Source organism: Vicugna pacos, chromosome 1 (assembly GCF_048564905.1).
Source record: "Vicugna pacos chromosome 1, VicPac4, whole genome shotgun sequence".
Taxonomy (NCBI): Eukaryota; Metazoa; Chordata; class Mammalia; order Artiodactyla; family Camelidae; genus Vicugna; species Vicugna pacos.
In genome coordinates, this window is record NC_132987.1 from 114,408,707 (window position 1) to 114,436,579 (window position 27,873).

The 27,873-nt window shown below is 38.1% G+C and overlaps 1 protein-coding gene across 8 annotated transcripts in view; it reads right to left on the reverse strand.

Moving 5' to 3' along the window:
- Positions 1-4,688: 4,688 nt before the first annotated feature.
- The window catches only part of TMEM50B (transmembrane protein 50B), a 38,884-nt gene continuing 15,699 nt past the window's right edge, over positions 4,689-27,873 (reverse strand). For 4 of the 8 annotated variants that reach the window (XM_072968767.1, XM_072968762.1, XM_072968776.1 and 1 more), the window contains 6 exons: positions 23,889-24,028; positions 21,591-21,703; positions 20,091-20,158; positions 16,247-16,339; positions 13,437-13,494; positions 4,689-5,000 (listed from right to left, as the gene is read on the reverse strand). In XM_072968767.1, the coding sequence (XP_072824868.1) occupies positions 4,940-5,000; positions 13,437-13,494; positions 16,247-16,339; positions 20,091-20,158; positions 21,591-21,703; positions 23,889-23,987 (492 nt within the window). In that variant the 5' untranslated portion in view covers positions 23,988-24,028 and the 3' untranslated portion in view covers positions 4,689-4,939. Of the gene's footprint in view, positions 5,001-8,844; positions 10,318-13,436; positions 13,495-16,246; positions 16,340-20,090; positions 20,159-21,590; positions 21,704-23,888; positions 24,029-27,873 lie in introns of those variants that run through there. The other 4 variants (XM_072968758.1, XM_072968759.1, XM_072968752.1 and 1 more) reach the window with 3 other exon arrangements.

A 27,873-nucleotide genomic window follows, 5' to 3' on the forward strand; every position in this document is an offset into this window, starting at 1 on the left:
TATATACCTGTCAGTATCTATAAATCTCGAACTTCCAGTCTGTCCCTTCCCGCCCCACTCCGTGCTAGCAACCACAAGTTTGTATTCTATGTCTGTGAGTCTGTTTCTGTTTTATATTTAAGTTCATTTGCCTTTTTTTTTTTTTTAGATTCCACATATGAGTGATATCATAAGGTATTTTTCTTTCTCTTTCTGGCTAACTTCACTTCTCCAGGGACATCCATGTTGCTGCAAATGGCATTATGTTGTCATTTTATGGCCGAATAGTATTCCATTTTATAAATATACTACAACTTCTTTATCCAGTTATCTGTTAATGGACATTTAGGTTGTTTCCATGTCTTGGCTATTCTAAGTAGTGCTGCTGTGAACACTGGGGTGCAAGTGTCTTTTTGAATTAGGGTTCCTTCTGGATATATGCCCAGGAGTGGAATTGCTGGATCATATGGTAAGTCTATTCCTAGTCTTTTGAGGAATCTCCATACTGTTTTCCACAGTGGCTGCACCAAACTGCATTCCCACCAGCAGTGTAGGAGGGTTCCCTTTTCTCCACTCTCCCCAGCACTTATCATCTGTGGACTTTTGAATGATGGCCATTCTGACTGGTGTGAGGTAATACCTCATTGTAGTTTTGATTTGCATTTCTCTGATAATTAGTGATACTGAGCATTTTTTCATGTGCCTATTGGTCATTTATATGTCTTCACTGGAGAATCGTTTGCTTAGATCTTCTGCCCATTTTTTGAGTGGGTTGTTTATTTTTTTCCTATTAAGTTGTATGAGCTGTTTATATATTCTGGAGATCAAGCCTTTGTCAGTTTCATCTTTTGCAAAAAATATTCTCCCATTCCATAGGCTGTCATTTTGTTTTGCTTATGGTTTCCTTTGCTGTGCAGAAGCTTGTAAGTTTCATTAGGTCCCATTTGTTTGATGGTGCAAGTACAGATGGGCTCTTTTGTTGAGAGGCTATGGCTTAAAAACCCATTTACACGACTCTTAAGATTTAGGAAATGGACACGTAGCTTCACTCCTCCTCTCGACACACACACACACACAAAGTGACACTGCCGTAAGGTCTGCTTTAGAAAGAAGCACCTCCTGGCAGCCTAACTTTGACAGTGGGAAGAGGAGACGCTGATGGCAGGTACACGAAGCTTCTAGCACTAGTTGATGGAATCACCTTCTCTTGGCTGGGGCCCTGTGCCTCTGGTGAGGGATTGGCTCTTGGGCTGACTTTGTAACCCACCATTGTGTACGCTGCCATCCAGGGTGATAAGAGGAAAGGACGCCTACTCGCAGCCCCCACCCACCTCAGGCAAGTCCTCATGTGAGCCATCTTCTTTATCAATTAGGTGCACCTTGAGTTGGGACAGCTTTGGAGAGAGAGTTAGTAGATGGAAATTGGAAGACGTCCCGCAGATCATTTAGGAAACTTGAGATAGAAGAGCTTTCTCTGTCGGGCCATGCGATGCTGCCCAGTGGGGAGAGAAGAACATGTACACGGCAGAAAAAACTGGTTCAGAGTCCAGGCCCAGCAGAAAGCGGGACAGATAATCAAGAAGTAAGCTCTTCTGTGCCACCCTCCATTAAAGGTATCCCAGCTAGTAAGGGGCAAGCAGGCTGGCCATGGGGACCAGATTCCGATAAGGCTGAACTGATAAGGTTCGGGGTGGAATCCGTCCATTGTCCTGCGGCAGGTGGTCACTGTGGTTCAGGCCCAGAAAGCCCTTCTTGGTTAAAGGCAATGGCTTAAGTGAGAGGCAGACTCAGAGTCCAAGCCCGGGGCCAGCGCTGTTTCCAGGTTCCTCTCGGGCCAGGCTCTTCAAGGTTATTACCTTATGGGGAGGGTTTCCAGTGACACCCAACTGGCTTCACCCAACTGAGTCCAACCGCGCTGCCCATCTGGGCACCATCCTACTTCAGTAAACATCCAGAGGCAGCATGGGGCTGGCCTGTCATCTGCGATAAAGGACAGGAATTATTTGAGTAAGATAGTCCTTTTTTATAGTATTCTACTTTGTCAAATAAATGACTAACAGATGGGATTAATAACTTGGGACTTTAATTTCTAGTCAAGCCAAGTACATGATCATAAAATGTTTGAGCTGGAAACAGTCTTGTAAATTATAACGGGGCGAACTGCAACTCACACGCCAAATCCAGCCTGCTGCCTGTTTTTGTACAGCCTATAAGCTAGAAACAGTTTTTACAGCTTTAAATGGTTGGGAAAAAAATCAAAAGAAGAATAACATTTCAGCACACATGAAAAGTATATGAAATTTAAATTTGAGGGCCCATAAATAAACTTTTATTGGGACCCAGTGACATTCATTTATGTACTAAGGCGTTTTGTGCTGTAAGGCAGAAATGAGTAGTTGTAAGGGACTGTTTGCCCCCAAAGCCTAAAATATCTACTACCTGGTCCCTTACGGAAAGAGTTTGGTGACTCCTGATCTATACGATATGTTCATTGTATACGAGAAAAAAAGAATTTCCATAACATTGTATAGGAGAAAACAGACCCCCTCCCACTATTTAGGTTTATTTGGTTACAGAAGTTCCTTAAAAGACCCCATTTGATACTGAGACTGTCTAATTCGAGGGGAGGAGGAGTGTTTAATTCTTGCATATATTCTATAGAGCACGTCATGGACGAGGACTAGGGAAGGCTAGATACGGGGTTTTGGAGTATGCTGGTCAATGGAGGAAAGTGGGTCCTGGGTGAAGAACAGGTCGCCCTGAGATGATGGAGTAGCTGGATCAAAGCCACTGCTGGTCCATAAGGTACTGCTGTGTGAATTAGATGAAGACATCCGTCTTTCAAGACATTTTGCTTTGTACTATGAATTTTCTTTTTAAAATTATTGTATTTTTTAAATTGAAGTATAGTTGATTTACAATGCTGTGTTAGTCTCTGGTTTACAGTATGGTGATTCAATTATACATTTTTTTCACATTCTTTTTCATTATGGGTTACTACAAGACGGTGAATATAGTTCCCTGTGCTATACAGTAGGACCTTACTGTTTACCACCAATTTTCTTTTTAAGTGAACGTACGATCTCCTGCGCCCGCACTGTGAATAGCGCCCCCTGGGGGCTCCGCAGTGCTCAGCCGTGCAGTTGCAGGCGGGACCTCAGCGCCCTGGGAGAGGAAGCGGCTGAGCGAGCCCCTCTTGTTCCCGATGGGGCCAAGGCCAACAGGGTGAGGAGCTGATGAGCGTGGGGGTGGGGAGGGGAGGTCCACAGGCAGGAGATGGAGGCGGGGTAGGGGCAGAGAAAGGAGGCTGTCTCCGTGTCTGTAGGGCGCCGGCTGATGTACCGTAACTGGAGAAATGTCTGCTGCCGTCTCACCCTGAAATCGCCAGCGTGGAGAACAGCTCAGGTCCTAGCCCATGCTTGGAGCATCTGCCTTTGTGACTTTTATTTCATTTACCATCACTTATTTCTGTCCATAGTGTTTTTAAAAAGCCTGCCTAGTCACTAGGTATGCTGCTTTCTGCTGCTAGAAAACAGCCGCTCATCTCTCAGGTGCCCCCGAGCGCCCCAGAATAAATCTGCTGTATGTCAGAAAGCCCGTGTTTTAGATGAGAACATCCGAAACCGTCCTTACTGTTTGGTGAGCGAGGTATCTTCATGTGGTGCAGTCAGACCTCCTGTTCTTCACGGTGCCCCTCGGCTCTCTGATGGGAATATAGGAAAAGAGATTTCCTCCTCTTTGCCTCCAGCTTGTGATGAGGGAAGGTGGCCAGCTGCATCGTGAGGGCGCGGAAACTGGTCAAAGTGGGTACTTGGAGCAGCACTTGGCTCCGGGGAGGGCTCGGGTCAGTACATTCGCCAGCACTCTAGGAAGACGGAGGATGATGCCTGCCTAAAATTTCATCCCAGGGCAGAAATACAGGCAGGAGCGATTTCTCTGGGCCCCCCAATTATTGAAAACAGGGGAGAGGCAGACTCCAGGGTTTCTTTACATACATACTCCTAGTTAAAACATAATCACTTGCAAAGGATACTAGCTACTTTTTCCTTGTAATTAGTGATGTGTATAACAATTTATAATGAATATGAGTATAAATTGGACTTGTTTCATTTTTGCATTCAGGTGAATAGAACTATTTGATATCACCTCTGTGGACAATAAGTATACCTTTTGTAGTTGAGAGCATAAGAGAAGACCTAAGCCCTCCAAGAGCCGATGAGCCCAGACAGACCCCGAGGTCCTTGCGAATGGGCAGGCAAAGGGCTTGGCATAAAATTCAGTTAATCAATTCAACCAATTTTTTTTCATTAGTTCCTTTCTGCTGTGAACCTTAGTATGACTGTGTGTACCTGCAAGTATTCCCCTGAACAATTCTCAAGTACCCAGCCCCAGGCTACAACTAAAAGGTGTACACAGCACCAACAGTCAGGGCCATGCATTCATTTGCATAAGTTGTGCACTGCACAAACCCAGGAGTGCCCTTTACACACACAGAATACAAATGTATTTGATTGCTTTGAGACAGAATTTCTTCATGAACGACTGTCAAAATTAATGGTGACAGGGGAGGGTATAGCTCAGTGAGGAGTGCATGCTTAGTATGCACGAAGTCCTGAGTTCGATCCCCAGTACTTCTGTTAAAAAAAAAAATATATATATATATATATATATATAAATTTTAAAAACTATCTCTCCCCAAAAAACAAACAAAAATTAATGGTGAGGTTTCTGTGCTAACTTGCAAAATCAGATTTAAAACTTATACACCAAAAAGCCACTAGTAGACTTTAAGACAGTAATGTGAATGACTTTTTCTACTATTTTCCAGCCATTTTCTAGAGAATATTCCTTTTTATAATGAAATAATATCACAAATTTTATATAAAATGAAAGCTCAGTGCTCTGGCCCAAGAGACACTGGGCTGGAAGGGAATGAAAACAGGCAGATTTCAGGATGAGGTTAATTCCTCCCTCTCCTCTGGCATCTGGGTTTTTCTTCAACAGACGAGAAGCATTTATGACTGTAAGGTAAAGATTACAATTTGTTACACACCTGTCATATCACAGGGCCACTTTAGTGCAAGTCCACATAATGCTGTTAGTAAGAAAACACAATGAATTTGTTCTATTTGATTTATTAATCAGTCTCTCTTCTGCAAGTTACTTTAATATTACAGAGAAAAACAGCTACTTTACAGTGGATTCTGGAACAGAAAAAAAAGTGTATTTTTCTTTACTATAGAAAGCACATAGTGGGCCACTTGGCAAAATTTGAATGAAGTGTTTAGTACCACGTCAACATTAACTTCCTAATTTTGGTACTGTACACCAGTTGTGACTTGGGGAAATATACACAAAAGTATTCAAGGGTAAAGAGGCATCTTGTCTGCAGCATGTTGTCAAATGCTTCAGAAAAAACAGACCAAAGCAAGTGTGGTGAAGTGTTAACATATGGGGAATCTAAAGGTTATACAGGAATTCTCTGAGCTATTTTTTGTAACTTTCCTGTATGTCTGAAGTTATCTCAAAATAAAATATTAATCTGTAAATTCACAACCTGCACACCAGGAGGTAAATACACTTAGCATCATACTGAATCCCTTTTTGGCACCTGGAGAGGGTGCTCCCAAATCAAAGATCCGGTGATGTCTGTGCTGGCATGATCCATGGTGGTCTAGAAAGCTTGTCCTGCCACACTTGCAGAAATTTAAAATATCCTATTTACTGCAGCTTAAAAAATTGAAGATGCATATATTATCATCTAAAAACCCTGTGTAAAATGACTTAAGCTGTCTTAAGTCTGCTACAAAAAATAAGCACTGGCAGGCTCCAAACCAACTCCAGACTTCTTTTTAAAGGCAGCACGCCACCTTGTGACAAAAGGCTAAAAAGCCATCAGATGAGGAAGGGAAATACCCCTTCAGCCAAAAAGTCACCAAGGAAAGAAGGGCTCAGATTTATTGATCACTTATTGTTTCCAGGTACCATGAGGCACTTCTTCATGTTAATTCTCAAACCATACTTACACACAAACAGCCTCAGGGTTTCATAGCTAGTAAGTGGCAGTGGCAGTGGCAGAATTCGGGAATAGTAAGCCAATCACCAATCTAAACGTAAATTCATCTTCCCCCAAGAATACCAACTCCAAAACCGGAAATCTGCAATAACAAAGCTACTGGAAATCCTCTTCTTCCTCCCTCCAGCCTCAGCATTTCTATTGTCCATGTCAGGCTGGCCACTGGCTTTTCCTAAGGCCACAACATCCACACCTAAGTTTCCCTTTCCTTTGGCTAATTCTCTGCCTTCTATCTATTTTTCTGAAGTCAACAGAGCAGCAGTTTCCCCAAATTTTATTTCTCAAAGTGTTCCCAGAAATAAATTTCCAAGACTCGAGTATGGAAAACACCACAGAATTAACACTTCCTAAAACCGTACAAGAGACATTTTATACAAAGCTCTAAGAAAACACTTCACAGGAATTAAAAAAAAAAAAGTTTTAACCTAGTTCAGCCCAGGGTGTCCCATGCTTCTGTGACCAGGGCACACTTTTTCCTAAAGGAACGCCCATGTGCTAGGGCGGCTGGGGAAGGATGGCTAATGTTCCTACGTCCAGTAGTGAGAGAGAAATCAGATAGTACACAGGACACAGAAACTTCTCAATACACGTTAGCTACCAGTGCTGAACAGAAAATGACACGGGAAACCGCGCCCTGCAACGCAACGATTCAGCTGGCCGCAGAGTACTGAACAAGGAAAGCAACGGTGGGCCGTGACAGGAATGCTGATGAAAGAAATGACTCTGTGCCAAAGGAAGACACGGCCAATCCGAGTTCTTTATAAACTGTAGTTGAACTTCATTGTCTGCAAGTTCATTTACTCGCTAAAATATTTGTAACTCCCAAAATCAACCCATACAGCACTTCCTGGTCATCTGTGGACGTGCCAGAAGGGAAACTGGAGACGCCTGACACAGATTCCTAGCTGAGGTGGGACAAAGCTCCGCCCAATGATTTCAGCTCTCAAGCTGTAAGGTGTCCTTTTCCTGGCCTATTTTGTGCCACTTTTTTCACATTTTTGTATCTTGTCACTGATTTCACTGTGTAAAATGGCCAAGGCTGGGGATGGGCCTTATGGAAAAAAATGCATGAGTTAGAAGCTTCCTTCAGACATAAGTTATAGTGCGGCTCTGAGCTCAAGTTAATGAATCAACTATATTAAATGAGGTGTTTTTAAACAGAAACACACATGAAGCAACCTTATGTATTGATGGCTGAGGAAAACATTGTGGCCGAAGGCTCACCTAACCCAGCGTGTCCCCCAGGAGCGATGATTCAGAATTCGCTAATTCAGGGTGGGGAGGCTCCGTAGAACCTACCTATTGCGAACAATGAGAATTGATTGTATTCGGAAAGCTCGAAAGCCTAAGGTATCAGGGCAGGGAACAGAAGAGGTGGGGAAAACATCTGGGGCTTGGTCATAATGCAGCTGAGGGGAGAGGAGGGTAAGAAAAGTGATACTGTCTTTAGATATCAAAGAACCAGGCTGTAAATATAAACTTTGTTTTTAATAAAATGCAAATATAATAAAGACTATTTTTAGGGAAATGGGGGTGGGTTGTGAGAACAAAATTTGTGCCACAATTCCCTCAAGGTAAAGAACTCCTCCAGGATTAAGTGAGCATGTTGATTTTCCTCAGTAATTCTTCGGAAAAGCACTGAGCCTATCAATCGCTTTAGGCTATTCCTTTGTTTTCAGTCAAAGAAATAAGAAAAATGATCAGCAAAGAGACCAAAGTAATAATTTCTACTTCAAGTAGTTCCTACTTCAGTCCTTCCAGTCTGAACAGATGATACGGTGAAGAGACTGCTCTGAAATAACAGCACAGGCTGTTAAAAATAAAATGTGTCTAATTGTTTAGAGCAGAATAAAATTAGCATTAGATGTTTCTCTCAGGATTTAACAGGTTGTCATTTGAGATTTAAAATGTCAAACACTAGCCTCAAGCTTTTATAAACTTTAAACAGAATCAAAATGAGAGTGTGATGACAGGAGAGTACAGGAAAAAACTTGGATAAATCTCTAAGATCGGCAGATTATCAGATACGGGGTAATTAAGTATAAAATGGAGCAATGGGGGGGGGTCCCGAGTTGACATTATGATTGAAAACCTTCCCATCATAGAAAAATGTAGAGAACCTGAGCTCAATGCATCTCTGTCAAACACTCCTGGGCTCTTGCTCAAGAAGCAAATGTAACATGGCATTGATCCGAGTCTTAAATCCTGCTACTTCATTAGGTTGATACATGTCAAAAATGTATATAATGGAAAAACCTAGCCTCTGAGGCAATAACACAAAGTATACAATGAGGGTCTTAGAAACAGTGTAATCAATAAAACAATGCTCTTGTTAGTACTCGTCTACACAACGAACACCAAAAGACACTCAGGTTCAACAGCCTTGAGTCTGTGTAACAGGGAAACCTTTATATTATGGGAATCACATTCATTTTTAAATGATTATGAGGGACTCAGATATTCTAACTCACAAAGTGTGTTAAGAGTGGATACTAACATTGTCTCCTTTTTTCCCAAAAAATGAAGAAACAGGGAAATTAAGGGATTTGCTCACAGTTAAAAAACAAATTTGTGGCAGAGTCAAGAGTAGAAAAACCAGCCACTATCTGTAGTCAGCCCTCCGGAGGCCCTTCCTAGCCTTCCCGTTAGTATTTTACAAACCTGAGTATAATTCTCCTTATTTAATAAAGAGAAACTGCTTCTTTGACCAGGTCGACTTGAAGAACTGAAAAATGAACAGCAAACCAAATTTTATGGTTCATTTTCTCCAACAGATTTAACAATATTAGAACGTTTGAGAAGTAGTATTTATTGCAACAGGTTACAAGGGAATGGAAACAAGTAATTAGTCTTACAATCTGTTGGAAGCAAGACAGAGTTTACCGACATTCTGAGGAAAAAAAACAACAGAGAAAGAAGTAACTGAACAGGACGGTATCCAGACAAAGGCACAGCATTCCACAGCCGCTTCATACTCTGTGCACACTAAGTCCTCAGGGAGGACAGACGTTAAGCAAAATAAGGCTTATATTAGAAGCTGCATATAATACCGTTGATATTATTCTGTCTGACAGCAAAAGGCTCTAGAAAAATCCCTCTGGAGAAAAAAAGTGCAACACAAAACCTGTGTAACAAAGGAAAGGAAAAGTAGAAATAAAGACCCAATGGTCCCTTTGAAATCTCTCACGGGAATACACACAGTGCAAACACAGTGTTCCAAACTCAGCAAAAGAAGTTTCTGCCTGGAGTATGAACTTTCAGGTTAAACATGTATTTTGCAGGAAGAGTTCACCCTAAAGCTTGAGCGCCAGAGCGAAGAGAGACTTGCAGTCAGTAAGTAAGTGGATGAAATGCCTACTTTTTCACTAGGTCATAATAATCCGCTTTGGGAAGAAGTGCTTTATCTTGAAACTAATTATTCCACCTTTTGTTATATGGTTCATGCTTTTAAAGTGCACTTGTCTCAAACTTGCTTGATACTGAATTTTGTAACGTCAGATAATAGTAGGCTGTCAAAAGAGAACCCCGGGGATGGATTGTTTAAGCTGCTTTTTAAAGAAGCATGCTGCTGAGCTGCCTTACGGTCTCCTTGCACCAGCCATACAAAACTGAGCCTATCTGCTCTAGTATCGTCCCTTCGCAAATCAAGTCATATTAGAGGAATTGTTTTTAAAAGAGGCTTTCAAACTAGTCCTTCAGGCATTTAAAAAAATCTTCATATAAAAGTCCACTTCTTTTATACATAAGAGCAAACACTTTTTTCCTTTAAAAAAAATCTCATTTTTAAGCCAAAATAAATTAAAACTTGCTGAAATACCCTTTTTAATGGCTCAATGCTTATTTCAGCTATAAGGAGCTGTGTTCTTTGCACATCTTTGAAAATGAGCGATACTGAGACAAAGTAGTTAATTCTAAAATGACATGATGATACAACTCTGGCTCAGGGAACAGACTAAACTTGAAGTCTTTAAGAATAAAACACTGACACTCATCATCCCATCTATATAGTCTCATGTACATATTAATAATCTATTCAATGAAAAAAAGGACAGAAATTTCATAAAACTATCTCAAAACTTAGAGCATAATAGTGTAAAGAAACAAAACATTTAATGTACAATCTATTCCATTTGGCAATGTGTAAATTATATTGAGAGATAAAAACTTATCTACAAATAGAATATAACAAAAGGAAAATGTGATTTGAAAAGTGATCTCAGGTCCATAGCTCTTCAGTTCTTCCAAATTTGTAGATCAGAGTGCTAGAAAGATATTAAAATAAATTAGGAGGAAAAATCATACAGAACAAGCAACAGAGAATTTATTTTCTAAATATGTTTTGCTGGGTACCTCACTGATCCCTTTTGTATCAATTTCTAAAATTAAAGATTGTGGTGGTGTTGGTCTGAATTTGCTTGTTTTTTAAAGCTGTTTGCTGACCTTGATGGCTAAGTTTAATTAAATATCCTTTCTTAAAGTCTAGAAAGTTATTAGATAGGATACTTGTAAGGAAAGGGGGCACTTCTCATAGTGGTTGGCATTAGGGCCACTCACATCTCTAGGATTCTACAGTATCTGACTTGCAAAAACTGAAGAATCCTAAAACAGACCATGCTGCCATTCTTCATTCATTTAACAAATAATTATCATAACTAAGTACTGGCTAGGCACCAGGCACCTAGCTAAGCACTAGAAAGGTGACTGTGAATCAAAACAAGACAAATGTGCATATTAACGGAGCTAAGAGTCCAATGACGGAGACAATCAAATCCCAACTCAAAGACATGCTCTAAAGGCAAAGCACATGGCACCAAGAGAGGGAAATACAAGGATCTGACCTAGTTCGAGGGGGCAAGAACAGTTTTCCTGAGGAAGTGGTGACCGAACTGAGATCTAAAAGAAGAGTGGGAATCACCTCGGCAAAGTATGGGGAAGGAGGAGAGGCGCGGAGATGGGACACTCTGGGACCCTGAGTTGAGTTGTGGGTATGTTGGATGGCTTGGATTTAAAACGTCAGCCACCTGAGAGGGTATAAGTAAGAATCCAGACACGTGGTTTAGCCGTGGAGACAGACATCTGTGCCTCAATGGCATGTAGGCAACAACTGAAGCCTCAAGATAAAGGAGCTCACCTGGAGAAAGAGAATGAGTCAAGAAGGGGCCTAGGACAGAACCTTAAGAAACTCCCAAAGTTAGTGGGTGGAGGATCAGCTTGCAAAGGAAACAGAGGCAGAGCAGCCAGAGAAGCAGGAGCTGTATACAGTTGGCTGGATAACTTGCCAGCCTCTGGGCAGAGCACACAGTTGATGTGGTCGGCAGTCACTGTCCACGTGAGCACAGGCCTTTACACTGTTCATCCAACTATCATTTATATGGACTCATCTACCACTATAAAGGGCTGAATGTGAATTTAAATTTGATCTCTAAACAGTGCCTAAGATGTCTTCATGAAAACTCACTGTATTCCTAGAAGGTTGTCAGCCACTTGCCAAGAAATATAATCATAAGATAGCAGAAACCATCAAACATCTTTCAAAACCAAAAGTGTCCAGGCCACAGTGCAGTAAGAGGAAACCCAGGCAAAGCACAGCGAGTTGAGGAAACAGTTGAGAGTTCAGGGCTAGAGTCTGCAAGGCAGAGTACAGAGAGCTGGAGAGAGGGAGCCCCGGAGGTCTGCAGGGGTACCCCCTGAGTCTTCTGTCAAGTACTGATAGTAGATGCATGTGAGGAAACTCCCCAAGAAAAGGGAAGGAAACTTTGGAAAGAACAATTCCCAGAGCTCCTACAGGGCTGGGAAGACTTCACAATCTCATAAAGCAGAGTAGAAAGCCTCAGAATACATGGAGCATCAGAAAGAGTACTCAGAAGTGTAACTGCCTCAGTAAGGGGGACATGCAACCCTCGTCTAAAGCTGCTCTGGTCTTGCCTTATGAAGCTTAAAAGCAAGACTCAAAAGGATCAAGCTGTTTCCCAGTGACTGGATTGCATCCAGAACAAAGCTCAAAAACGTTTAAAGAAATACCAAAAAGTCCAGCCCCCCCCCCAACCAGCTGAATGCAAAGAACACAAATAGGGGAAAAGAGACCCAAAATGGAAAGAAAATAAAAATAGTCAACAGGAACAGACTCAGAATTGACACAATCAGGCAAGGACACTGAAATGGTTACACACATACTTCATATGTTCAAGGAGGTAGAGGGAAGCATGTTACAGAGAGATGTGGAGAATGTAAAAACACAGACCTAAATTACACTAACAGAGATGAAAAATACAATGTCTCAGATGAAAAACACACCAGATGGGAGTAACACTGTATGAGACACGACAGAAGCAGAGATTAGTGAACCTGCAGATACAACAATGGAAACCATCCCACGTGAAACACAGAGAGACGACAAAAACGAGAAGCAAGCATCAGTGCGCTGTGGGACGACTTCAAGCAGTCTAATACACATGTAACTGGAATCCCAGAAGGGCAGGGTGGGCAGAAAAAATATCTGAAGAAATAATGGCTGAAAAGATTCCCAATTTGATGATAACTATAAATCCACAGATCTAAGAAACTCAATGAGCCCCAAGCAGAAATCTGAAGAAAACTACATCATAGCACATCATAATCAAACTGCTTAAAACCAGCGACATAACAAAGTTCTTCAAGGCTTAGATCTTAATACTTTTGTGGGTGGGGTGGGGGGTAGGGGATATAATTTTCATAAATGATGCCTAAAATACCTATCTTTACATTAAAAGACATTTCATTCTGAAAAGTATAGGATACAGGCTTCACTTTGGAAGCTTTTTAGAAGACTGCCCCCCAAAAATACTTTTAACATTGTTTTATTTTTATACTTTTAAGTTATCTTAAAAACCTAATCAAAAAATCTAATTCCCCAACCAGGTTTTATATATGATGTGCATACTATGTATTAATTCTAACTCCTTTCTTTGTTTCTTTTTTTTATTAAAGGTACATGATATGGTTTCTTAATAAAACACAGGTTATGGAAGCAGCAGTCTCGGTTCAAATCCCTGTTCTGGATTTGCTAGCTAGGTGTCCTTAAATTATGCTCTGAGTCTTATTTCCTCATCTATAAAACAGGAACACCATCTGGGTTATATACTTAAGATAATTAAATGGGCATTTAAAAGGTAACAAGACCTCAGCTGGTAACATCCAGCTGAGGTCTTGGCACATAGCAGGGCCCCACTTAAACGCTTGTGTATGCTTCTATGCAACTGTAGAATTTTCACCTTTTAAAAGAAGTTCTACACATTGTAACTAATCCAAGGGATTTTACATGTCCCATTGCACATGCTGCCCTTACAATAAAGATGACATTTCTGTAAAACTATAGGTCTAAGTAAGAAATTAGGCAACTTACCTAAAAAATATAAGTGCATTTTGAAAAAACACAGCTAGTCCTGGATAAACATCAGTATCTGCACAAAGTAAAACAGATCAGAAGATCACAAAAGGCAAATGGCAGTCACAAAGTCTTTGTGCCATTCACAATGACACGCTCTGTACACTACAAAATGCTGTGGTTATTCATTAACTCTAAGAAATCCACGAAGAAACTGAAATGAGAAAATGCCGGTCTCATTCTCCCAAAACAAAGGATTGCTGTCACTCCGGATAAAAGACAATGAATTTATCAGGTTCTCCTTTTGTCTAAAGTAGTTGCCATGGTTTGAGCTGCATGGAAACTGCTAAGGAAGCAGCAGCTCATACCTCCGCGTCCTGTGGCCAATACAGAGATACACAATGTTACACAGGTACACATTAAAACAATTTTTTAACAAAGGTACTGGGGATTGAACCCAGGACCTTGTGCATGCTAAGCACGCACTCTACTACTGAGCTATATCCTCCCCCTACAAATTAAATTCTTGATGATTTAAGAGTCTGTTCATTTATTTTCTTTCATGAATTCAGGAATTTTATTGTGCAAATCTGACATATATAAAAAGAATTGTAATTTATCATCATGTTCTCCTGGGGAGACAGGTACTATCTTCATAGGAAGAAAAAGAAAAAACTGGAAATGACTTATATTTTTATGGATAGTTAATAAAACTATAAATGTTGTTTAAAAATACTAGATAGGATGAAGAAATGCTCAATTTGCAGCTTTGGATATCACATAGCAAACAATACAGCTGCATGCTTAAAAGCTCCAAGTTTGAGTCATACACCCTGGATCTGAATCCTAACTCTACCACTGACTAAACGTATGACCACGGGAAGATTATTTCACCTCATTATGCCTTAGTTTCCTCACTGGTAAAACGGACATTGTAATAGCACCTGCCCCAGAGTGTGATAAATGTGGACTATGCATAGTGCCTACAACAGTATGCGGCCCATAAAGTGCTATATAAACATTAGCTGCTGTTATGATTCCAGAAAATCTGTACAGTAAAAGATTTGAAATACTTGTTAGAAATGCTCTAAGTATATTCAGTTTACAAACTACAAAGTGTATACAATGAGCAATGCTGTAGAAATATGAAGATGAGACCCGTAATTGAGAAATTCCTCAATATGTACTAGTTCTTCAAAGATTAAGATCAACCAATGCATGTATAACCTTTACAAACTTAATACTTCCCTACATACCTTTCAGGAATGATCATTTATTCCTGTTTTCATAATGGAAACTAGAAAGTTTCACGTGTTGCTTCATGTAAGTATGCAGACTTTCCAAGGAAACTAATAATAGCAACCCACCCTTCTTAGAGTCAGGGATAAAATGAGCTTAAAATGTCCTTCCCGATATGATTCCACTTAGAAACAGGCAAATCTACAGAAAGTAGATTAGTGGTTGCCTAGGGCTGGCAAAGGGTAATGAGGAGTGACAGCTAATGGGTAAGAAGTTTCTTTTTGGGGTGATAAAAGTGTTCTAAAGTTGGATTATGGTGATGGTAGCACAACTCTGTGACTATACCAAGCATTGAACTGTACACTTTAAATGGCTGAACTACATGACATGCATATTATATCTTAATAAAGCTGTTTTTAAAAAAGCACTTTCAAATGAGCTTCATACTAGAACTGTCTGCTCCGTTAGTATTTTTAATTAACTAAAATAATATATTTTAGATATATCTGGTGAGTAGTACTAAACATTAGCCAACGACTGTCCTCTTGTACTGACTTATTTTGTACAAAAGACAAAGGTGTTCCGAAGATCTTATACTCATCATATCAAGATAGTAAAAGGCCAGCTGTGAATCAGGACAAAGAGATTTGACAGTTAAGCAGAGTGACAAAGATTCCAGAGACACAGGTATCAGAAACTGATTCATGTCTTTGGCGTGAAGGGAGAGAGCCAGTGCAACAGGGTCTTCTGATTCCTCCACTTCTGCTCTTTAGCCCCACCCTGGATGGAAAGCTATCGTGACTGGAACAGTCGCAAAGCTCAGAATGGTGCACAGAGAGCTCTCTCCACTGTAGCAAGTTTCTGCATGAAGGCTACACATACCTTCAGTCTTACCCTTAAAAAAACTCCCCCTTGTACCTAGCACTCAACAATTACACGCTGGGGTTGGAGAGAAGAGGTATTAATGGAATGAAAGATACTAGGGTTCATAACGCTTTGCCTTGAAACCCTTGGGGCAAGACATGTTTTGGAACTCAGAGTTTTTCAGATATAAGAAGAATATCACATAGCACCCCCAACTGAGTTTGGACGAGCATCCCATAATCAAATACAACCACATTCCTTTAAGAAAATATGTGAATACTTACCATATGGAATAAAGACCATAAAGAGCCCCAGGTCAATTTAGGCCAGGTTTTGCTGCCAAACTGGTTATGAAAAACTCGACCTTCAGCACTTTATGGATTTTAGAATAGTGTAGAAGGGGCTGTGGATCTGTACAGGTTTCTCACTTTTACCACCACAGTCAGTAAACAGGTCTCTAGTGTAGAGCCTGAAGGAAGGAAATCAGAGCCTCCAGAGATGGCTGAGTTACCTGGTCTCTGTCAGTGGCCTGGATTTCCTAACATGGTTATCCCACTGCACTCGATGACCCTACCAAGAAGTTTTATTAAACAATTTATAAAGCTTAGCATAGAGTTTTACCTTCATGCTACCTGAATAATTAAACTAAATTTTACTCCAGGTGGAGTTAACACACTAAGCCAAATATAAAAGACATATCAGAATCTCTCCTACGAAATACTTACTTTGGGTAACATACGCGCCAAAAAGAATCCACATAGAAGCGATAAGTGACCCAAACATCAACATGAAACCAATGAAGAGCCAAACTCGAGCGCCTGTGTGAAGAATGAAGAATAGGTTGTATGACTTTGCTCATTTCTGCATTCTGCAGCTCTCTGTCTTAACAATACATAATACCGGAACACGGTTAACCTAACGTGTTATGCCTATCAAAGACAGTCACGTATTTACATGTACCTGCTATAACAATTAACTGAATTAAGATTAAAAAAAAAAGAAATTAACTAAAAGGTGTTAAGCCACACTTGGAAATGGAAAAGGGGTAAGCTACCATTCTGCTGGCTAACAGTTGAATAAACTAAACTAGGCAAGCTTCCTAAGTAATTATTTGACTAAGCTGATTAATTAAACCCTAACTGAAAAATTACCCTGTTGTATATATTATCAAGGTAATTGCTCTATTAGAAATAGCAAATATATTTCAGATACCCATTACCACACAGGAATGAAAGACTACAAATGAATAAGAAACATACACCCCTTTTTCATCAATGTTAATATCATGCCACTACTCAATATGGTGCTAACAGCAGCCATGTATTCAGTCTCTTATGGCTGAGGCAGCCAATCGGTACCACATGCCCTTGAAAAGATCAAGGACAAAATCATCTCTTCAAACCTCTACTGTATAGAATTCTAGAATTTACACAATAGAATCTCAATAAAGTGATCATCCGGACACTTGAGTAGATTCAACACATTTTTAGGAAAGAAGGTTAGCATTTGTGCCAAACCCTGATCACAGGTATATTGACAGCCTATCGCCCTGTGGAAGGGGAATAAAGCTCCCCTGAAGTGAAAATAAAATCTGGGCCAGTTTCCATAAGAGAAAGCTAAGTTTGCCGCAACTGCAGATATTCTGTTACTAGGTGAACAAAAATTCATATATTTTAGGCACCAGATATGCAGGAAGCTGAAAGCTCAGCACGGTAAGAACAGCTGACACTTGAGAGAAATGGGTCCCTAGATTATCTAAATTTTATTATAATACTAAGCAGGTCCCCAGAAATATACAGTAATGTTTAGATCCTTCGAGAAAGACATCCTCCAAATTCAGTCACAGCTTTCATCTAAAGTGAATGAAAGGAACTATCAAAAATTCTTATAATTATCTTCCTTCATGTCCTTTATATATGACAACACAAAAATGTTCTAATAGAGTTAAATAAGAAAAAAACTTCCCTTGAAAAATGAGTATGTTTTTCTTTAGCAAAAAGTAAACTATAACATTTTCCCTTTTTTGCTTTGACTGCAAGGAAGCTCATGGCCAAGGTTAATGAACAATTAAGAGGATCCATCTTATCCTAGATTCTAAGTGCATGATCTTTTTTCTATCTAGTATCTATTCCTTTTTATAGCTTTCTTATTTAACAGTTCCATTTGTAGTGTATTATTACTTTGATAAGACTTTCCTGCAAATTCCTCCAGGAATTAAATGGGGCTAAATTACAAATAAACCATTTAAGTAGCATGGAAGCTTAGTGTGGCAACATCTGAGCATGCCTAGAAGACAGTTTGCCCTTAAATTTTGAAGCATTAGACAGAAATTGCACTAAAGGCACTAATATAAATATAAACTGTATTGTGAATTTTAATTGGGTAGGGACTAATCATGGAACAAAATGTAACAGTCACTTACTAAGAGTAAAAACTATGGGCTTTGGAACCAGACAGACCCAAGGCAAATACAAGCTCTACCTTTAAGCTAAAAAGCTTTGGTTAAGTTACAACGAAATTTTCTACAGAAAATAGATAATAGTAACATAATCCACAGCAATGTCTGCGGAATATTCTTTAAAGAAAAATGATCAAAATCAATTATCGTGTGCTCTATGTACATTTTCACTTGCCAATACATGCTTTATTTTTTACTCTCAACCATTTCTGATATTACTGGGGCACAAGACATGCATGCATGTGTATGCACGCATACTCATGCACACACACACAAACGCACTTTTAACTTAGGTTTGTCTGTCATTTGTCACTATCCGCATCCTCTCCAATTCTTCAATGATCCCAATGGAAGTGAAATTATAAGATCTGCATCAGCAATTAAAGCATCAGGAACAAAAGAAAGCTAATCTGTCCCCCCTGTAACTGGCTTATTTCACCCAGCATAATGTCCTCCAGGTTCATCTGTGTTGTCACATATGGCAGGATCTCCTTTTTTCAAGGCCCATTCCCTTTATGTGAGGAATCTAAAAGAGTCATACTCACAGAAACAGAGAGTGTAACAGTGGCCATGGAGTGGGAAGTGGGGAATTGCTGTTCAGCGGGTGTACAGTTTCAGCTATTACAAGATGAGTAAGTTCCAGAGGTCTGCTGTACAGTATGGTGCCTACAGTTAGCAATAGTGTATCATGCACTTGAAATTGCGTTGAGAGTAGATCTCATGTTAAGCGTTTTTACATTTAAAAAAAAATTTTTTTTTAAGCTAAGCTCTTTGGCTCCTTTATTTGGTTTAAAGTCTCATGATACTTGCTCTATGATTCCATTTACAGATTCTAGAAAAGGGAAAACTACACTGATAGAAAGCAGATCAGTAGGGGCCAGGAGGTGGGGAAACAGGATTAACTACAAGGGGTAAGAGGGAACCTCCTGGAGTAATGGAAACATCCTATATCATGATTGTAGCAGTAGTTACCTTGCTGTATACATTTGTCAAAACTTGTTAAACTGTATACTTTTAAGTTGATGAGTTTTATTTTATATTTCATATAAATTATCCTCAATTATGCTGACCAAAAAAATACACACACACACACACACACGGTACTACAGACAAAGAGACGAAATGGCTCCTGATCGGAGACGATCACAGCACGGTGACTAAAAGCATGGGATCTGGAACCAGACTGTCAGTGCTCAGGTCCTGGCCCCGCCACTTACTTGCTTTATGACTTTGGACAAGTTATTTAAGTTCTCTGTGCCTTAGTTCTTCACCTAAAACTGAGGACAAGAGCACCTACCTCATAGGACTACTGTGACAATTAACTGAGTTAATACGTGTCAAGCATTCAAGACAGTCTCAGGCACACACTAAGTACTCCACAAGTACTTGCTATTATTCTTAATCATCCTTCAAAATTCCCCTCCCACCTAGTCCAAATTTCTGACCATAAACACAAATCACCCTCCCTAGTCCTCAAAGGTTGGAAATAGGACATCTAGCACCGTGCTTTTCATGTATGGCATGGAAATTCCACTGAAAACAAAACTACTGGAATTCTAACAGAATGTGTTATAGCCTGAATAAGAGAAAATACTACTAAATGACAATTCAAAAGAGTTCAAATTAAAAAAAAAATGTTTCTTCTAAATACTTTCGTTGCAGTCTGTTGGTGTTACTCAGGTGATCACAACTGAAGGTGAAAAACACTGCAGTCCTAGGTTTGATCCCTTAATGCGTCCATACTTTGTTGTTAGTAATCATGGTCAGCCATCTTGTAACTAATATTATTGGTCAACATTTGGAATAAAAATAAATCCATCATTAGCACTGGAGGAATAACCTGGAGCCCAAGATCCATCTATTTGAATGGTAACATTTTACCTACATATTATGGGCATATAACACGACAAAAAATAGAAACTTCTGACAGTAACTTTAATTTTCTTAACGATTTAAATAACACAAAAAATTTTTCTTAAAAGTAAATTTTAAAAAAATCCTATATAATCATTACCATTCCTAAATAAAGACTCACTATGGGCTTTGCTTTTTCTGCTGATAAATCTCTCTTTTTTAGCCAGCATACATTAACAACTCAGAAGTGCATTTACCTGTTCTTCCTAAACAGCCGCTTTCATAGCTGTCACCTCTCACCTGAGCATTGGACACAGCATTTATCCTAGAACAATACAAAATCATCTAATAAGCTTTCATGCTGCTAAAATATTCACAGATATTTACACACCATTTAGAAGGGAAACATTTCCTAACTAAAGTCAGTATCTGAATAACTGAACATATCTTTTAACTTAAATATCCTAGCGGGTAGAAATGTTACGTTAGTTTTATTTTTCTAAAGTACACCCAGAAAACACACTTAATTTTGAGAGATTACTATCACTTGTCTCCAGTGATTATAAAAGAGGGGTCAATTTTCTGACTTCTTTGCCTGTTTTACATTTATACATGAATGACTCACTGTGAGGTATCCCATTTTAAGGTTCTTGTTATAATCAGGGTTTAAAAGTTTCTCTTGGTGTTAAAAGTCAAGTGATTTTCTCTGATTCATTTCTCAAATTCAGAGAACACTGGTCTATATATTAGAAACAGGTCCACTTTGTTCAGCTTCTCTTTCCATTTTTGTTATAACAAGGTGCTTTGTAGAAAGAATTGTCTTTCCTTAGCATCCTGAATGAATATAAGTAGTTCTGTCTTCTACAGTTTCTTTTTTAAAACCCCTAACATTTAAGAAAATTATGTAATCTTAACATTTAACATATTTTTTTAATTATTAAAAGATATCCATGAAAAGCTTCCAAATTTTTATGAAGTGAAATAGTAGACAAACCTGAAAATGATTTAATAAAAGAGAAAAGCCATGTATCAATCTCATGTAAAGCCAATCCTGCCCTTCCCCAAATATTGGCAAACACAGTCAAGTAACACATTTAAAAAATATAATACTCCATGGTAAAAGGTAAGTGTGTTAGAATGCTCCAGGATGAATCACTACTAAAAAATCTAGAAATATAACATATTTTGTTACAGCTAAGATGCCATTAATTTTTAAGATGCACCATTATTTTTTTATACTGCCAAGAAGGAAAAAAATACTATCTTTTGTAATGATGAGATACCACTGACTACAAAAAGCATCCTGATGTTCAGAGATATTAAAATATAAAAATAATCTTAGGACCTATAAAACATAGTAATTGGGGGGAGGGTATAGCTCAGTGGTACAGTGCATGCTTAGCATGCACAAGGTCCTGGGTTCGATCCCCAGAACCTCCATTAAAAAAATAAATAAATATACCTAATTACCTTCCTCCAAAACAAAACAAAACAACCATAGTAATTAGTCAGTTAAACAAATATAAGGACAAACATCACAAGATAATCTCTATAGATGATAAAAAGATTATCTGACTAAATTCAACACTCATTCTTGATTTAAAAATCTTAATAAAGTGGGAATATATACACACATATATTTATGTTAAAAAGAATCTATTAATTAAGTTAAAAAGTTATTCCAGATAGTATTAAACTGTGAGGCAAAAATGTTTTTAGAAAAATAACCTTGCATTGAGAATTACCTTCATACTTACATGAAGAAAGCCAATGTGGAAAAAACACCACATGTGTGAAAGGCATGGTTCAGCTGTTCTGGCTTAGGATATACCACGGCTGCGTCAATCATTATCCACCAACCTGTAAAAAACTTGAGAAAGAATCCATGTCATTAAAGTACCACTGACACTTTGGCTTAGCATGATACCTGTTCCTTAACATTACCCTTTTTCTAATGGACCATGTAACTGAAACATAAAATATGCCTACTTTTAGATATTGAAATACAAAAAATAAGAATCCCTTGTTTACTTATTCTCTATAGCATATGAGGTGAATATAATGAAATCTTCGTAAGATTCTGAAGTTCTGCCCTCAATGCAAAATGAAAATTTTACTATCTAGGAACGAATTATCTCCTTCTTTCATCCACCATAAAATTACATGCAACCAAAGCTCTCTTAACTAACCTCCAACTAACCAGCTCCCTGATTATCTCATGTGTTTCATTCTTTTGTTCATATTCAAAAAAAATGAATATTTCTTTTTAATGTGCCCAAGCATTTTTGCTTCCACAAATGAGATGCCATGTCTCCAAAAAATATCTAAGCTCGGTATAGTTTTAATTAATTATTTAATTGATTAAATACTGTAAAACTGACTAAACATGAGTTAGTAAAATGTAATGTTTCTAGGTAAACTAGGCTGAATAGACTTAAAGCACACAAGTTACTAAGAATTTCACAGACAAATTAAGTGCAGACGAGACAACCATAAAGAGCAAGAAAAACTAAGAAACAGATAAAAGAATTCTGCATGCAGACTGCTTCATAATTATTTTTAGTTCTTACTCTGCTTTATTTATTCAATTCTTTCTACTAGACTTCAGGTATAGAACTATATACTGAAAAGATGAATTTATCTATCTTTAATTTTTTATTCTCTTCAATTACAGTTTACCTGAAGATATTTAATACAGTTCCTGTGCTACACAGTAGGACCTTGTTATTTATCTGTTTTATATATAGTGGTCTGTATCTGCTAATCCCAGATTTATTCCCCACTTCCTTCCCCTTTGGTAACCGTAAGTTTGTTTTCTATGTCTGTGAGTCTATTTCTATTTTGTAAGTAAGTTCAACTTAGATTCCACATATAAGTGATATCACGTAATATTTTCTTTGTCTGACCTACTTCACTTAGTACGATATCTTCTAGGACCATCCATGTTGCTGCAAATAGCATTATTTTATTCTTTTGTGGCTGAGTAGTATTCCCTTGTATATATGTACCACATCTTCTTTATTCATTCATCTGTCAGTGGACATTAAGGTTACTTCCATGTCCTGGCCATTGTAAATAATGCTGCTATGAACACTGGGGTGCACGTATCTTTTCAAAATTAGAGTTTCTTTTGGATATATGCCCAGGAGTGGGACTGCTGGATCATATGGTCAGTCTATTTTTAGTTTTTAAGGAACCTCCAAACTGTTCTCGAAAATAGCTATACCAATTTACATTCTCACCAACAGTGTAGGAGGGTTCCCTTTTCTCCACACCCTCTCCAGCATTTATTATTTGTAGATCTTTTGATGATGGCCATTCTGACCTATGTGAAGTGATACCTCATTGTAGTTTTGAGCATGAAAAAGATGAATTTAAACTAAGTGTAACAGATACTGAAATTTGCTTCAAAAATGTAGTAGGGGCAGAGAATGGCTGATGGAACACTAAAAGATTAGACGTGATCTGATTTTTTTTTTTGAAGCTCAATGATAAGTGCAGGGGATAAGAAGGGACTCTTTATACTATTGTCTCTATTTTTGTTTATATGTTTGACATTTTCAATAATAAAAAGTTAAAAGAAGAAAAAAAAATGTTGGGAGGAAAATTAAGCAATAGTTTGTGAACAAATTTCTTCCTCTCACTTCCTGCCTGTCTGTCCTGCAGCCAGGGAATGGAGATGGCAACCCTTCCCTAGAGCACCTCAGGGCTTCAGTTCTAACGCAGCCTGAGATTGTTACTGCTGTCTACACATCCCGGACTTCGATGAGTCACAACATTAGCTACGTCAAATTCTGAGTCTTTGAGAATCTTAAAGGAATTATACATATTATGTAATTGACTTAAAAATGCTACTGCCTACAAAAATTGTATTATCACAGGTATTCACAGTTCAAAGGAATCAGGATTAATTTTCAGGGCATTATGCTGTACACCTGAAATTGATACAACACTGTAAATTGACTATAATTCTATAAAAAATATATATATATATAAAAATTTTCTTCATGGCAAAAGATGAGGCATAATGTCACCAACCCGGCTTTTTCACTTACCAATATACCTGCTACCACAGAAGCCACTGCATTTCTTCTTTCACTCCAATCAATACATTCACATTCTGGCCAACGGAAATTATCTAGGAAGCCTGCCATTTTCACCCCTTAAGCATGGATTTTTCATTAAATACTATAATCTACAAGTAAAAAGACAAAAAATAATCAATCTAAGGAAATGTTTTTAAGAAGTAAAATACCTTACTCCTTTCATAAAGATTTAAACAAATTTACTTTAGGTCTAACTCTACTACACTGAAGAAGAAAAATTCAATACGTCAGTGAATGTCTATAGAGATGTACGTAAGACTGTGCTAGGACACAGAGGGAGCTTACTGTTTATTAAATGAGTGTGGTAGTTGTAAAACATGTCTGCAAATTCTCTGACACTTCTCGCATTGATAGGTGGATCTATGTCTCTCCCTTTGAATTTAGGCCAATAAAAAAGGCTGGTTGACCAATAAAGCAGAGAAAGTGATGCTATGTAACTTCTGCCAGACAACTTCTGAGACTAGATAATAAAAAACAATGCAGCTTATAGCTGGTTCTCTAGAACACAATACTTGTGTCCTGAGTTGCTTTGTAAAAAATCCAAGGCCGCAGTGCTATGAGGAGACCATGTATAGGTGTTTGGGCCCACAGTTTCAGGTGGGGGCCCAGCCGACAGCCAGCCATCAACTGCCAGATGTGTGAGTAAACACTTCTGGGTGACTGCTGATCCATCTATTAGCATTAACCCCACACTTCAAGCCTTCCCCGATGAGGTCCCAGATATACAGAATAGAAACCTGTCGTGCTGACTATGCACTTCCCAAATTCCTGACCTACAGAAATCATAAGCATAATAAAATGGCTATTTTAAACTACTACATTTTGGAGTTACTGCAATAGATAACTGGAAGGAGAAAAATCACATGCATAAAGAACCATAAAGGTACAACATGCTGTGGAATTTTCCAAATAGTATATTCAGATGTGATGATTCAGGAACATCTTAAATTTCAGAAAGAAAACTATTTGAAAGCACGGAAGAGTGCTGAAAAGCAAGCAGAAACTGGAGGGGATTTGACCCTTGAAAGAGAACACAATGAATAAGATCCACTTTTATACAGCTTTTCCCCAGAAGAATCCCTTAACCTCCAACTCCCAGCCAAGTGAATCCCTGTGGTGCAGAATAGCTGGAACTTGAGCAAAGTCAGTCTTTTTGGCTTGGGATATCAGAGGATGAAGTTCAGGATTAACAAGAGCAGCTGGAAATTGAATGAGAAATCTTGGAGAGGTGTAAGTCACAGGAGGGAGCGCCAAACACTTTAATATAAACTCTCTTACAGATAACCCCTTAACAGCATGTGCATAGAGGAGACTTCAAGGACCTCTGCAGGAAAAAAAAATAGCTAGAAGGCTGAAAGAACTAGCCAGATTTCAGGTGCTGCCCCCTGCAAGACATTTTGGAATCTGAGTCCCACCAATGCAGGAATCAGTAAACACCCTGAAGATTTCCAGATGTATTCTATCAAAGTGTAAAGCCAAATCTCCACAATTTCAGGGTAAACATGAATTTTTGACTGCACAGAGGGTTGGCATTCCTAACCCTGTGTTGTTCAAGGGTTGTGTATAGTTAAAAAAATTACTATTCACAGAAGCAGAAAAATGTGACCCTCAAGGAGAAAAAAAAAAAGTCAATAGAAACAGACCCCAAAATGACTCAGATACTGAAATTAGCAGACAAGGACTTTAAAGTAGCCAGTATAAACACATTTTTAAAGGAACATGGTCAAAGTAACTGAACTCATAGAGAATCTCAATAGAGAAAAAGAAACAAATTTTTAACATAAATTTTAGAACTCAAAATTATAATATTTGAAATTTAAAATTAACTAGATGGGTTTACTAGGAGATTAGAGCCACTAGAAGAAAAGGATAGGAAACTTGAAGAAAGAGCAAAAGAAATTATCCAATCGAGAGAAGAGGGTTTTTTTTTTTAAACTTGGGGAAGAATGAATAAAGCCTCAGCAAACTTAGGAACACTAGTAACTGGTCTAATATATATTTAACTGGATCCCAGAAAAATGAAAAACAATTTGGAGAAATAATGGCTGATAATTTACCAAATTTGGTGAAAAATATTAATCTGCAAATCTAGGAAGCTCAGCAAAACTCCAAGGAGGATAGATACAAGGAAAACATCATAATCAAACCGCTGAAAGCCAGAGATTAAAAAAAAAAAAAAAGAAGAAGAACAAGAACAAGAAGCAGCAACTTTAGAGGGAAAAAAATCAACACATTACATACAGGGGCAGTAGAACAAAATGCATGATAAATGACTTCTCATCAGAAACAATGGAGGCCAGAAGACAGTGGAAGGACAATTTTTGAAGTACTTTTAAAAACAATCCCAAATTCTATAATCATTGAATATATTCTTCAAAAGTGAGGGTGATGGCAATTCTACTCTAATCTACCCAAGAGAAATGAAAACATGTGTCTACCCAAAAACTTGTACACAGATGTTCATAGCCGCAATAATAATAACCAAGGAGTATAGCAATCCAACATATATCAATTGACGAATGAATAAATAAATGTGGGCTACCATACAATGGAATACAAATTCAGCAATAAAAAGGAACAAAGGACTGATACATGCTACAACATAGATGAACCTCAAAAACATTATGCTAAGTGAGAGACAAAAGACCACATATTGTACATTTCATTTATATGAAATGTCCAAATGAGGTAAATTTATAGACATAAAGTAAATAAGAGGTTATCTAGTAATGAGCAGGGGGTAGTGACTGCAATAGAATGAGGGCTAACAGGCACAGGGTTCTAAAATTAGACTCTGGCGATTACTGCACAACTCTGCAAATATACTAAAAATTACTGAATTGTACACTTAAAACCGGTGAATACACGTTTACTGTATCTCAATAAAGCTTTTTTGCCTTTTTTAATTTTTAATTTTTATTGAAATGTAGTTGACTGATAATGTCAGTTTCAGGTATACAGTGAAGTGATTCAGTTACATACACACACACATATATATATATAATACAGCAATAAAGCTTTTTTTGATTAGGATAAAGTGAAAATATTTTCAGGTAAACCAAAACTAAGATAATTCATCATCAGATTTGCACTAAAAAAATGCTAAAGGAAATTCTTCAGGCTGAAGGGAAATGACACCAGATTAATCTCAGATCTACTAGAAGGAATGGAGAATACCAGAAATGATCAATATGTGGGTAAATACAGATGACTGTTTTATTTTCTTCTCTTCATTTAAAAGACAACTATTTAAAGCAAAAATTGTAACACTGTGTAGGATGTCCACAAAGATAACTTATTTCTAAGTAGTATATCAGTTACATTTTCAAATAATATGCTTAAATACCGATTTAGGTGAAACACTTCTAAATTTAAAGTAATGAGTCCAGTTGTTAACCTGAAAAGAAGGACAATAAATAGACCACAGAAGGTCCAAACACTAGAAACACAGACTGGGAGACAACATCTGCAAAACAAATACCTGATAAAAGATTTGTACCTACAAGTAGAAGGAACTCCTAAAGATGAGTAATAAAAAGATAAAATATAAGCAATAAAAAGTGTGCACAAGACCTGAAATGGGCAAAAGACTTAAAAAGACAATGACAAAAAAAAAAAAAAGCACATGAAAAGGTATTCAAAATCATTAGTCATCAGGGAAACACAAATTAAAGAAATATCGTCACATATCCACTAGAATAGCTAAAATTAAAAAGACTGTTGGTTGTAGAACAAGTGGAAATCACATACATTTCTGGTGGCAGTTCTTTACTAAAGTTAAAAAATAAACCTCTCTAGAACCCAGCAATTCCATTACTAAGTATTTACCAAGGAAGTAAAAGCACATATTCACACATCAAAAAAGACTTGTACATAAACAAATGGGACCTAATGAAACTTACAAGCTTCTGCAGAGCAAAGGAAACCAGAAATA